Raw genomic sequence first — 14444 nt, forward strand, 5'->3', positions numbered from 1 at the left:
GGCACCTTTCCCCCTTTTTGAAGCAATGTTTTACGGCCGGATGCCCTTCCTGCCGCCAACCCTGTTAGTCGCCTCTTGCGACACACAGGGAATTACCAGTGAACAGGTACTCAATTTGCGGACCGCGGAATGGATGGTTCAGGCTGAGTCAACCCCCCTGGTGTTAATTCATCGATCGACCGGGATTCGAACCCATGATCCTAGGATCCCAAACCAGCACCCAAACCGCTAAGCTAACACCAGGCTAAATAAAATAACCGGAAGAGACAATACTCACCTAAGGCTACATTTAGGACCATAGAGCCCTGCAGGGCAAGTACTTTTACAAAAGCGTCCTCGGTAACCAGGTGGACAAACGCAGACCCCAGTTGTCGTATCACATCGACCTTCCTCGCACAAACAACGGAACTGGCAAAGTCGGCCCCAGCGGCGTTGTCCGCACAAGCAGCGGCCAGTAAGCTGTTCACAACCTAGAACTTCACAACGACAACAAAAATAACCGTTTAGATATTTCTGTCCTGGGTGTCATTGAACTTGTAATTTAAATTACTGTCACAATTCGGCTCCAATTGTTGTTACTTCCGCCACTGAAGGTGGACGGATGTTATGTTTCCCCCCTGTCTGTTTGTCTGTTTGTCTGTCTGTATATGAGCACGATATCTCAAAGAGTTGTGGAAGGATTTGAATGAAACTTGGTGGACAAGTTGTGTGTGTGACAAGAACGAAATGATTATATTTTGATGAAGATCCGGATACTATAATGTTTTATGTGATTCTTCACCATTGAGAGACGGTGCCAAAAACGATATATAGCAGGATATCTCAAAACAATGTGGACGGATTGGGACAAAACTAGGTGGATGTAAGTGACAAGAACAAGCTGATTCGATTTTACTTCAGATCTGGATCCAGATCGTCCTATCAGTGGGATACAAAACGTAAACTATTCAACCTGGTGGAGGTATGCGCTCCACAGAGCGCTGTTCTACTTTTAAATGTGATTGCTTGAATCATTGGAATCTCCTGCAATGAATCTAACTCCGAGGGCCTTTCACTCACTCACCGCAGGCAGGTTGGTGGTCTTTCTGTCTTCTACCGACTCCTCTCCGGCCTTGCTCCCCCAGCTCTCTCTGTGCTCTGTCCCCCCAATATTCCTTCAGGTCGCACAAGATCTGCCTGCCACCCTCTGATGGTTAAACTGCCAAAATCAAGACTCTCTGCTCACCTTCACTCCTTCATTCCTCTTTTCTCCCGCCTCTGGAACAAACTCCCTCACTCTCTTCAATCCCACTCCTCCCTCCAGGTCTTTAAAACAGCTGTTCACCACCATCTCTTATCTTCCCCCATGCAAAACCTTGATCTTTTCTACCCCCGTTAATTCACCCCAGTTCTACTTTTCACCCCTCAGCCCAAATTGAGCTAAAGGGGTATTGTCGTCACGGGCGTCGTCCGGGCGTCCAGGCGTCCGTCAACTTTTGGTTTCCGTCAATTTCGAGCAGAACGGCTTGTCCGATTAAATCCATTTTTGTAGTGTGTGTTGGGGTTGAGTAGAGGGAGGTTCCTTTCGAAAATGGGCGCGCTGCGATTTTCAATATGGCCGCCACGGCAGCCATCTTGAAATTGGTTTCCACCATGCATGGGCTGAGGGGTTACGCCAGCTTTGCGGTGCTATTTATTTGAAATACCGACTTCTTTCCTGGAAGTCCAAGCAGTGTCCATGTGTATTTTTTACCTCTCCCAATCCCCCCGCCATTCCCATGCCTCCTCCTCCCAAGTTCTCTCCCTCCCACAGATCTCCCGATGTCCATCTTGTTCTCCCGCTCCCTTTATCATGTGTTATGTTTTATGTGTCAGTTTGTCTTTTTGTGATCAATGTTAGCTCTTACACGAGCCTCGATCTTGCATACATACAACAAAAAAAAATCCGAGATTAGTTTTCCAATAAAGATTGGCCTTCCAGTTCCAAGATGTTGTTTTTTGGGGTATACAAAGTTGAGGCTCATGGAGGAGCGAGAACGTAGAACAGAATGAGCATGTAACAGAAAAAGAACTAGAAGGGCATTCAGTAGACAGTATACCTCCGCCAGGCTGAATAGTTTACATTTTCTATCCACTGATAAGATGATCTGGATCCAGACCTGAACTAAAATCGAATCAGCTTGTTCTTGTCACTTACGTAACTCATCCACCAAGTTTTGTCACAAGTCGTCCACAACTTTTTGAAATATCATGCTATATATCGCTATTGGCCCCATTACTCAATGGTGAAAAATCACTAAAAAATTTAAAATCATGGGATCCGGATCTGCACCTTTACCAAAATCGAATTGATTTGTCCTCGTCACAAACCCAACCCTTCCACCAAGTTTCTTCCGAATTTATCCATAACTTTGAGATATCCTGCTCACAGACAGACAAACACAAATAGACAAGGGGTGAAAACATAACCTCCGCCCAACTTTGGTGGAGGGTGTATCAGAAAGAGATGGGAAAAACACGTCAACAGGATATTTGAGGGACCAAAGAGGGAGACTTGGATAAATAAGAGATGTGGGGAAGAATGCGGGCTCAGGGAGGACACACGGGGTTTCCAAGATGGATACAGCCGCATGCTTTCAGGAAAAGGAAACTGGAAACTTGGAAAGAAGTGGGCTTGTGAAGGGATAACAGTGGAAGAAAAGATCATGGATTTGGATGGGGGATGGTTTAATGAAGAAGGGAATAACAAGAAGAGCTAAATATTCACAACAGTCCTGGCTGGGCAAATCTTTTTGTTAGTTATAGTGATAAACAAATTTTCAACGAGCTTGACAGTGCCACACAATAATTATTTTGCCGTTACAAAGATGTCCCCCCCCCCCCCCCCCCTCCGCATCAAAAGTTTGATTACATATTCCCAGTTCCTTCGGGCTCCGCTTGTCCGTGCAGCGACAATTCCTACTTCAAATCTCAATGCAACGAGTTGTGCAAGTTCTTTGCCGAGCATGTCTTTCCTACTTGTATTGTGGTTCAAATTGAATGGAGCATGTCCACGACACCGACAGACAGACAGACACAGACAGCTTTTCAACGTTTTGAGAATAAAACTGAAGAAAAGATTCCATTCACATTGACCTCCCATCATATGAACATTCCAGTCAAGAACATCATCTAGAGGAACATCAAACTGTGACAGAACGATCTAGAAACTGCCTCGATTTCCCCTCAATAACCTCTCATCTCTTTCAAGTGGGACAGAAATGTGCGAATTTCCCTGGCTAAAGCCACCTGCCTACTTGATAATAAAAAACACTTCAACAGGTTAAGTCACTCAAACATTTGGGCTTCACCATCAGCCATCATCTCTCTTGGGCAGACCATATTTCCAAGATGGCCTCCAAAGCCAGTCGCCGACTGGGCATCCTCTGTTTTGCAAGGTCAACTTGGCCAGTGTGAACTTTTGAAAACCTACAAGACCTTCAGGTCATCCCACATCCATACTCCAGATCCTTTCTACCCCAAATGACTCCATTCCCAAGAACTCCTCTTTTCCTGGTTATCATTTTCCCCTCTTGGTTATGGTTATGATTCTCCCTCTCCTCAGCTCCTTTCGTTCATTATTTTCCGGTTGGTTTGTTCCTTTTCTGTTTCATCCCCATTTTCCCCTTCCATTTTCCCCTTTCAAGCTTGTTCACCCCCATGTGTCCTTCTTCCTCTCTCTCCTCCCCCCCCCCTTGATCTCACTCTCACTCTTATACTCTGCTGTTGGTGTTTTCTCCTTTCCATTTTGTTCCCTTGCAATTCTGCTCTAGCTCTTCATCGATCCTCGTCCATGTATACATAACGTTTTTAAATATCAAGGGGATTGGGACTGGGGAAAAAGGGGGAATCATAGGGAAAGAAATAGGAAGAGGGAGAGAGAAGATAAATAATAAATAAATAAATAAATATACAAAAGCAACTAGAAAAAGAAAAAAGAAAAAGTGAGAAAAATGGAAGAGGACAGAAAAAGAGAAGAGGAAAAGGAAAGAGGAAGGAGGCAAGACAGAAAAAAGGGGAACAACAGAATTGGAAAAAGATTGGAACTTGTAAAGAAGAAGTGTCTAAGTGAATGAAAGGCGCTTGTTAATCTTGTGGGGGGTCAAGGGGTCAATCCTGAAAATTAAACTTTGGTCTTCAAACCTTCAAACCTGACTGTCCGTAATGCTGAAATGGAGATAACTACTGGGGACGGCAACGTGAGCGAATGAGCATCCAGGAAGATCGGTGTCGAGCAACTGGATTGGAGAGATCTGTGCTGTTGCTACGGACATTAATCACATCTTCACGGTAGTGGACACCCAGTCTCACCAATACAAATGTTCTTGCAGAGAGTGCACATGATTCCATACATCACATGCATGCACTGAGGTGCAGGGCAAGTGCTCCGTGACTTTAACACTGCTTTTGGGTCCTGAGATCAAAGTCGTTGTCTTGATGAAAGAGCAGGTGTAGCAGCGACGAGGAAGACGCCTAAGTGGTCCTGTTGGGAGGTCCAAGAGAAATTGTCCTTTTTGTATAAATGGTCAAAGCTAGTGGAAGAGCTGGAGCAGAATGCAATGGAACAAAATGGAAAGGGGAAACACCAACAGCAGAGTAAAGGTGAGAGCAAGATCAAGGGGCGAGGTCGGTAGGGAGGAGGATATTATGTATGGAAACGGTGAACAAACTGCACACAAACTGAATGAAACACAAAAAGAGGAGGAAGGGGAAACAGAGAATGAAACAGAAAAGGAACAAACCAACCACCAACCAATAAACAAAAAGGGGTAACGGAGAGGCGGAAAATCGCAATGGCCTGGAAAAGGGCAGTGCTCGGGAATGGGGTAATGTTGGGGGTAGAGAAGACCATGCATATGGATGGGGAATGACCTGATTAAACGGCTCTCTTGGCGCCAGGATGGAGAGAAGAATGGGACTGAACAGACTGAAGTCCTGAGCCATCACCCTCTCTTTTGTGAGGCATCAAAATGAGTTATTCCAAACCCACGTGTATCCTGACTCTAACGCAAATGACGCACACACCTCTACGCACTCCCACCTTATGCTACCTTCACCCCAATCTCATCTTCCTATTTTGCTCCAAAGGGTTAACACCCAAAATGTCAGTCATTCCTTGCTTCCGATGGTGGTTAGCATATTTCGATCAGTGTTCCATGGATTCCGTCCAACATCCGACGAGTTCACAGACGAGCTTTCCATTCTCATGCATGTAATACAAACTGGGTTAGAGACCTTAAAATTGGGCATTGAGACAGTACTAAGCAATGATCTTGAAGGACTGAAATGAAGGAAAATCATAGAGTGAGAGAATGGCCTGAAAATAGAAGGAATAAAATAGTGGAGCCGGTCAAAAGGCTTGGATTTAGGAAAGTAGATGACTTGTGGGAGCAATGAAAGCCAGAATATTTGACATTAATGACCTCTGAAACTCAGGCTTTTCCACGTCTCTTATTTTCTTAGCGAATAAAAATAAACATGAGAAAACTCCCAGACACAAAATATTGGACAGTCTTTGCAAGATGGAGGCCATAGTTAAGGCCAATTGAACCAGAGAGCCGAGGGATAGCTCACCACTTCTGCAAGTGCACCGTGATTCACAGCGCTTTCCCCACCATCCGACCTCGCATTCGCACCGCCCCGTGTCAGGATGGCAGCGGCGGGCACCGGCCCCGCAAACACATCGATTGCCGCAACGGTTGCCCCACCATCCGGGCAGACAATGGCATTTTCCAGTTTGAGGATCACAAGTCGAGGAGCCCGAGTGGCAGGGGCAGCGATTCTCACAAGCCGGACCCCAGCGACCTTCGAGGCAAGTGCAGCGTCCAGTGGTTTGGTGGCAGCGCCCATATGGGTGGCACAAGCAGACAAGCCGGCATTCTCGACCCCAATATTTGGGAGGACATTCTAGAGAAAAAGGAAAGGTCATTACCATGATGATTCAATCCTTTTTAATCTCCATTTAAGACACTAGGGCATGCCCGTACGTGGGTGCCCGTTCCTTGCCAAAAAAAAAAAAACAACGCTACCCGTACGCTCTACCCCGCCCGTACGCCCGTACGCCCGTAAACAAAAAAAACAACGCTCTTCGCTTCCGCCCTTCGCTCTGACTGAATTGGGAGAAATAATGCGCATAAGAAATCGAGAAATTATTATTTTCTCCGGAAGAAATCGAATTACGAACCGTAATGGCGCACGCGCTCGGCTCGGCTCGCTCTCACATCGGCCACGCCTACGCAACAACGCGTTCTGTGATTGGCTGCCGGAAGTGCAGTCTTCACTGTCCGGAAGGTCGCATATCGCAGTTACGATGAATCGCAAATTAGTTTTAATTAGTTTTAAAACATAGTTGAACGCCAACATAGTTTGCCAACGTGAAATAAATGAATACGCTCTCAAATGTGCCGTCCGAGGCAGAGTCTGTTCGCCACGTTCGGCACACGTGATAGCTCGCTGCTCTCTGATTGGTTGAATCGTTTTTTGGACATAGCTCGGTAACTACTTCTCCGATTAATATGAAACCTTGAAAAGGCACATCCTCGGGTCCCCAGCAATATACCTGGCAAGTTTCAAGTATATCGGACCGGTAGTTGTCGAGAAACAGCGGTCACAGACAAACATACATACATACATACATACATACATACATACATACACACAGAGATTACTGGAATTATAGATAGATTTAAGACATATGGAAAAGTTGGAAAACCTTCTATTCTCTCATCATAAACGAGAAAGTCACTCGGTGGAGTGCATAACTCCACCAGACTAAACAGTTTACGTTTTGTATATCCCACTGATAGGCTGGATCTGGATCCGGACCTGAACCAAAATCGAATCGGCTTGTTCTCGTCGCCTAACTAACTCTTAAACCAAGTTTCATCATAATCTCTCCAAACATTTTTGAGATATTGTGATATATATATCGTTTTAAGCCCTATCTCTCAATAGTGAAGAATCACGAAGACAATAATAAACTAGAAAGCATCTGAAAAAGCAAAGCCCGTCCTCGTCCACTTTGTATTCAGACTTCTTATTCTGAATGCTAAACATGACAAAAACAGCTAAAAGAAAATACCAAAAAATTGACGATTTTAGGCGACCTTGATCTTTTGACCTCAAAAACAATCGGCTTCATTGACCCAATGTGCAGACCATGCTCAAATTTCAAGTCAATCGGATGGAAATTGACGATTTCATGCAACCTTCACCTTTGACGTCTTGATCTTTAAAAAACCCCCAAAAAAACAAAAACAAGCAGCTTCTAGCTTTTGATTGGTGAACCAATTGAGTGGACCCAATATGAAAATTCTTAAACTTTCAGGCTAATTGGATGAAAATTGACGATTTTATGCGACCTTGACCTTTGACCCCTTGATCTAAAAAAACCCCCAAAATAAGTGGATTCTAGCTTTTGATTGATGAACCAATTCAGTGGACCCAACATGAAAATTCTTAAACTTTCAGGCCAATTGGATGAAAATTTATGATTTTATGCGACCTTGACCTTTGACCCCTTGATCTAAAAAAAAAGAAGCCCAAAACCAGCGGCTTCTAGATTTTGATTGCTGAACCAATTGAGTGGACCCAATATGAAAATTCTTAAACTTTCAGGCTAATTGGATGAAAATTGACGATTTTATGCGACCTTGACCTTTGACCCCTTGATCTAAAAAAAACCCCAAAATAAGTGGATTCTAGCTTTTGATTGGTGAACCAATTCAGTGGACCCAACATGAAAATTCTTAAACTTTCAGGCCAATTGGATGAAAATTTATGATTTTATGCGACCTTGACCTTTGACCCCTTGATCTAAAAAAAAAACCAAAATAAGTGGATTCTAGCTTTTGATTGGTGAACCAATTCAGTGGACCCAACATGAAAATTCTTAAACTTTCAGGCCAATTGGATGAAAATTTATGATTTTATGCGACCTTGACCTTTGACCCCTTGATCTAAAAAAAAAAGAAGCCCAAAACAAGCGGCTTCTAGATTTTGATTGCTGAACCAATTCATTGGACCCAATATGAAAATTCTTAAACTTTCAGGCCAATTGGATGAAAATTTATGATTTTATGCGACCTTGACCTTTGACCCCTTGATCTAAAAAAAAAAGAAGCCCAAAACAAGCGGCTTCTAGATTTTGATTGCTGAACCAATTCATTGGACCCAATATGAAAATTCTTAAACTTTCAGGCCAATTGGATGAAAATGTATGATTTTATGCGACCTTGACCTTTGACCCCTTGATCTAAAAAAAAAAAGAGGCCCAAAACAAGCAGCTTCTAGATTTTGATTGGTGAACCAATTCATTGGACCCAATATGAAAATTCTTAAACTTTCAGGCCAATTGGATGAAAATTGACGATTTTATGTGATGCTGAACTTTGACCTTTTGACCAATTTCTTTCATTTGTCTTCTCCATATTCTCATAATAAAGTTGTGTTGAAAATTTGATGACAAAACTCAAATGGTAAATTTAAACTTTCAGGCCAATTGGATGAAAATTGACGATTTTATGCGACCTTGACCTTTGACCCCTTGATCTAAAAAAAACAACCCAAAATAAGCGGATTCTAGTTTTGATTGGTGAACCAATTGAGTGGACCCAATATGAAAATTCTTAAACTTTCAGGCCAATTGGATGAAAATTGACGATTTTATGCGACCTTAACCTTTGACCCCTTGATCTAAAAAAAACAACCCCAAAACAAGCGGCTTCTAGCTTTTGATTGGTGAACCATTTCAGTGGACCCAATATGAAAATCCTTCAACTTTCAGGCCAATTGGATGAAAATTGACGATATGTGATGCTGAACTTTGACCTTTTGACCAATTTCTTTCATTTGTCTTCTCCATATTCTCATAATAAAGTTTTGTTGAAAATTTGATGACAAAACTCAAATGGTAAATTTAAATTTCAGGTCAATTGGGTGAAAATTGATGATTTTATGCGACGCTGAACTTTGACCTTTTGACCAATTTATTTCATTTGTCTTTTCCATGTTGTCATAATAAAGTTTTGTTGAAAATTTGATGACAAAACAAATGGTAAAAACGTTATGACCCGGACAGACACACAGACACACACAGAAGCGATTGCAAAACCACGGCCTCCCGCTGTGTGGGGCATGGGCTAAAAAATCCTCATATCTGGATCCGGGATCCGGATCTTCACCAAAATCGAATCAATTCGTGCTCGTCACACACCCAACCTTTCAGGCAAGTTTTGTCCGAAATATGTCCATAACGTTTTGAGATAGCCTGCTCACAGACAGACAAACAGACAGACTAGCATGTCCACAAGGTAATTATACGAGTTTGGGTGGTGGAGGTGGAGGTGAGTGATCATGTTTGACCTGAGAAATATTTCAAGGCCGAAAATACGACTTGCCCTCCATTGGTATCTAGAAACCTACCCGGAGCTGAAAGAAATGTGGGAAGACAAACATCTGTGCCGAGTTTTGCTTCGTGGTTAACAGACATAGTTTCCGATTCCCACGAGCCCCACTCATCGTTGAAAATGGAAATAGGACAACAAACTTTTACTCAAAATAAAACGTTTACCAAACAGTCGGCAGGGATGGTTCCTGCGGTCCCTGCCCAGGTTTTCCTTCTTGCTTTCCAAAGTATAATTCTTCAATTGGTAAAATACATCTTCATTTTAATGGTCGTCACACTTTAACGTTAATAGAACGAACATCGAATCATCTGACCACTCAACCTGACAGCAATCCGATGGGTTTGTTGGGTTTGTTGGGTTTAACGAAGAGTAATTATCTATAATAATAATAATAATTCATTTATTTTGTATAGCGCTTTTCCAGAAGCCCAAAGGCGCTTTGACAGAGTGGAAAACATAATGCATAACAATACATGAAAACAACAATTGCAAAAAGACAAGAATCAATAGGGAAATATTTAAAGCAAAAGGAGGGAAAAGGAGAAGTGACAGTCAGGGGTTAAATGCTGTGGGTTGAATGTTGAATGCAGTGTTGAACAGGTGGGTCTTTAGTGATGTTTTGAATGTGGTGAGTGAGGAGGAGTCTCTGATGGTGTGAGGTAGTGAGTTCCAGAGGGTGGGAGCAGCGATGGAGAAGGCCCTGTCCCCCCAGGATCTGAATTTGGTCCGGATGGAGGGGGTCAGGAGGTTGGTACCAGCAGAGCGGAGGTAATTAGAAACATTTCATCGCCCTCGGGTGGGAGTAGCTTAGTTCATCTGAGCTGGTCGGAGTTCGTGCTCGTCTGCTGGCCCCGGGTGGCCACTCAAGGCCAGTATTGGGGTTAGAATTAGAGGTAGGACTGCGTTTGAAACCTCCACGTAGGCCCAATAACTGGTAAATGTGAATTTTGGAGTTTCGGTGATATCCATGTTTGCTCCATAAGATCAAGAAGATTTGGAAATAAACTCGACCGGGTCCTTCATTCCCGTCTTGAGTCCCATGATCTCAAATGTGAATCTGAGTTATTTCACCTGAAGTGTTTTACATATTAACCAGCATGTTGTGGGTTCATCATGAATGTATTCCAGACTTTTCTCCACCACCGACACCAACTGTTGGTCTGTGCAGCTATCGGGGATGCTTCTTCTTGGTGGTTGTACCTCACAACGCAATCCGGGGGCTAAATCTTCCCTGCTGCCCAGATTGGTTAGGACAGCTTGGTCACGGTCAGTGTCGATCGGTCCTCATGGGCCGGCCCTTTCTCTCTTGTCTCTGTCTGTCTTTCTCTCTGTCCCTTTTCTTTCTCTCTATCTCCCTTGCTTTCTATCTCTCCATCTCTCTATCTATCTCTGTCTCTCTTTCTATCTCTCTGTCTCTCTGTCTCTCTGTCTCTCTGTCTCTCTGTCTCTGCGTCTCTCTATCTCTCTGTCTCTCTATCTCTCTTTCTATCTCTCTGTCTCTCTTTCTATCTCTCTGTCTCTCTGTCTCTGTCTCTCTGTCTCTCTGTCTCTCTGTCTCTGCGTCTCTCTATCTCTCTGTCTCTCTATCTCTCTTTCTTTCTCTGTCTCTCGATCTCTCTGTCTCTCTATCTCTCTGTCTCTGTGTCTCTTTATCTCTGTGTCTCTCTATCTATCTTTCTATCTCTGCATCTCTCTATCTCTGTCTCTCTCTTTCATTCTCTCTGTCTCTTTCATTCTCTCTGTCTCTTTCATTCTCTCTGTCTCTCTTTCATTTTCTCTTTACTCTTTCATTCTCTCTGTCTCTCTTTCATTCTCTCTATCTCTCTTTCTCTCTCTCTAACTCTGTCATGGCCTTGACTTTGTGAAGGCGTGGGTACACCATCTTGGATGTGGGGGATCTCTGGGTCGCTCCTGCGAGATTGATCGGCTGTCTCTATACCGCGGGCTTGCTCGAGAGATCTGTCCAAGGCTATACAACAACAACAACAACAACAACAACAACTATTGGTCTGGGATAGGACAGAACATTTAATGCTGCATTTTGCAGGAAGTGCCCTATGGCTGCTTCAAACCGTTACTCGAGCCAGCCGACTGATTGGTGGACTGGTTCAATGTTAAAATGAACATGAACAAGTTGAATGTGAAATGGAGAGTAAATTGATTACCATAACGTGGAGTGACCTAGAACACCGGGGTGACTCTACCACTTGTTACAATGTTCATTCGGATGATTTTCTTTTTCGCAGAAAAGAGTTGTATGTAACCATTTTTTTAAAAACCTCCAACTACTAAACAGTTCAACCCCCCCTCCCCCTCCTAATTAGGGTAAGACTTTGAATATCATCATTTGGTCTGTGTTCAAACCTGGTGAATCGGTAGATGTTAAAACACGCCCCCAAGCAAGAGGTGACTGTGAAGGCCTGAATATCAAAAAAAAAAAAAAAAAAAAATTAAAAAAAAGAACCATCCCACCCCAAATCTGATGATCACCAAATTGAGGTGTTCAATTTGGTTCGGGGGACAAAGTGTTCAATTTCACCCCCACTTTACAGTACATCAAAAACTGATTTGAGTGAAATGAAAGAAGAGCTGAATGACGTGTTTCACGAGACCATCGATAAATTGAGAACCGATGGAAATGCCTGACGGTCACAACGTGATACTCGAATAGAACAAATCGCAAGCGAATGTGGACGAATGCAGAAGAATCGGACGGAGGGAAAAGCCAAATGGCATGTGACTGTGAGCAGACAGCTTGGGAGTCAGACGGAATGCAGACAAATGATAACAGGACACCAAAGGAATGGTGGATCATGTCAATCACATGTAAAATAAATAAATAAATAAATAAATAAATAAACACATGACATACACGGGTCGCAAAATATTTAAGGGAAGACTGATGTTGATAAAGGGGACAATTTCATGGCATTCGGTGGAGACTAAGAAAAAGACCAGGGAGAGCATGAGTAACTAGAACAGCACTTGGTGGAGCGCACACCTCCGCCAGGCTGCACAGTTTACCTTTTGTATCCCACCGATAGGCCAGATCTGGATCTGGACCTGGACCAATATCGAATCGGCTTGTTCTTTTCATTTACCCAACTCATCCACCAAGTTTTGTCATAAGTCATCCTCAACTTTTTGAAGTATCGTTTCTGGTCCCATTTGTCGATGGTGAAGAATCACTTTTAAAATTCCCTGATCCATATCCGGATTCAAATCTTCACCAAAATCGGATCAATTCGTCCTTGTCATACACGCAACCTATGCACCAAATTTACTCTGAGTCCGTCAATAACCTTTTGAGACAAACCTGCTGTTACAGATTCGTCACTTCCATTGTTGTGGTTTTCATCCACTGTAAACATTTTTGGTTCCATGTACTATTATTGTTATCGTTTAAGTGATATAGAGATAACTGTTTTCAAAAGGTGAAAAAGTTAGTGTTTTGAAAGAAACCGGAAACCGGATCGGGCACCGGACGAAGAAGAAGAAGAGGAAGAAGAGGCTGTTCCAGTGAGGTCGAGAAAGAGCCGAGCTGCTTTGAGGTCTTGAGCAAACACTGGCGAACGGGGGTCACGAGTGAACTTTGGGTTTCCTCGGAAAGGGATTCCTGCGACAGAGTTGTTATCGCTGTGACAGATAAACGTGCGTGACAGGATTTTGCGGTCGATTCCGAAGAGAATCATTGGAGTGCTGTTACGTCTCGAGTACGGGCCCGTTGGCCATTTTGCCTCGCGCCCGATTTCGCATCACTCTCGGCTCTTCACCTCACTTCAACCATTTCACCGCATCCAGATGTTAACCTGGTTTGTGTGTGTAACGTGGATTTTGAGTGGGAATTTGCGGTTCGTCGTTTGTGAGCCGTTGAATGTCCATACCCGAAGGTGTGATTTCCCAGTCGCCTTTTGAGGGTACCTTTGCCTATCTTTGGCAGTGTGACTGTCAACCGAACGGGATTCTGGTCTCGATACGACATCGTTCTGACGATCACTGGAGCATGGATCGCCTTTGGCTTGATGCCGGGATAGAGACATTGGGAATGTTCTTTTCGCTCACTTGGAGCACAGTGAGTTACATTGTACAAAACTGATGGTACCATCATAGGAATGATATATTGGTTGTACAATTGATTAATATTGTTATTGTACTGTTATACTTGTGTGACCTTAATACAATACTTGTTTGTTGGTAACAATTGGTGTGGTTTCACCATTGATCTTTGACACACAGAATAACACATCTTTCTGCCGTGACTCCTCTCGGGGCTCGGAGGTACACCGTGACCGGGGTTTGGGGAGGAGCACGTAACACTGCTCACAGACAAAGACAGACAGGGGTGAAAACATATCCGCCGTCAACCTTTGGTGTTGGAAGTACAAATTGACGATGGATACATTAATATATGATGCAACATTAATATATGATACAACATTAATATATCTATATCGAGCTTTATGCCTTTACTTGTAGAGCCAAAGAGTTAGAGTTCTGCCTCAACCGTGTTATAGTACAGAGAGGTTCCAGGTGAGAAGTGCAGGTGAGGTACACATTACTGAGGAATTGTGGCCGCTTGACAATCGATTATAAGCAACGTTGCTTCTCTATCCGGGAAGGGAATGGGATGTTCCGGAACGGAAATACAAACATCCATCAGAGCTCGAACAGTGACGTCATAAACTACATCTTTCTCTCCTTACTAATGAAGCATGGTGCGATGTGGCAGTGTAGGCCAAGTGTTGTCTACAAATTAAGCGACTCTTTTTTGGCCGTTTTTGGACACTTTCCACCCCCTTGTGACGCTCGGTGACCCAAACACAATTTGTGACTGAATGAGAGCAATGTCGTCTTATAAAATTTTTGATCAGGTTCTATTCTATCTAAAACTATTGTTGTTTTTTTACCTCCACCACCAAAGGTGGACGGATCAGGTTATGTTTTCACCCCTGTCTGTCTGTCTGTGAGCAAGTTTGTCTCAAAACGTTATGGACAGATTCAGGTAAAACTTGATGGACA

General features: G+C 43.4%; 1 protein-coding gene across 2 annotated transcripts in view; it reads right to left on the reverse strand.

Moving 5' to 3' along the window:
* LOC137425665 (scavenger receptor class F member 2) overlaps positions 1-14444 on the reverse strand; it is an 81070-nt gene that overhangs the window by 48783 nt on the left and 17843 nt on the right. For both annotated transcript variants that reach the window (XM_068114309.2, XM_068114310.2), the window contains exons 4-5: positions 5593-5925; positions 278-476 (exon numbers count right to left, since the gene is read on the reverse strand). In XM_068114309.2, the coding sequence (XP_067970410.2) occupies positions 278-476; positions 5593-5925 (532 nt within the window). The remainder of the gene's footprint in view (positions 1-277; positions 477-5592; positions 5926-14444) is intronic.

This window comes from Myxine glutinosa, chromosome 4 (genome assembly GCF_964187855.1).
Source record: "Myxine glutinosa chromosome 4, kmMyxGlut1.1, whole genome shotgun sequence".
NCBI classification, from domain to species: domain Eukaryota; kingdom Metazoa; phylum Chordata; class Myxini; order Myxiniformes; family Myxinidae; genus Myxine; species Myxine glutinosa.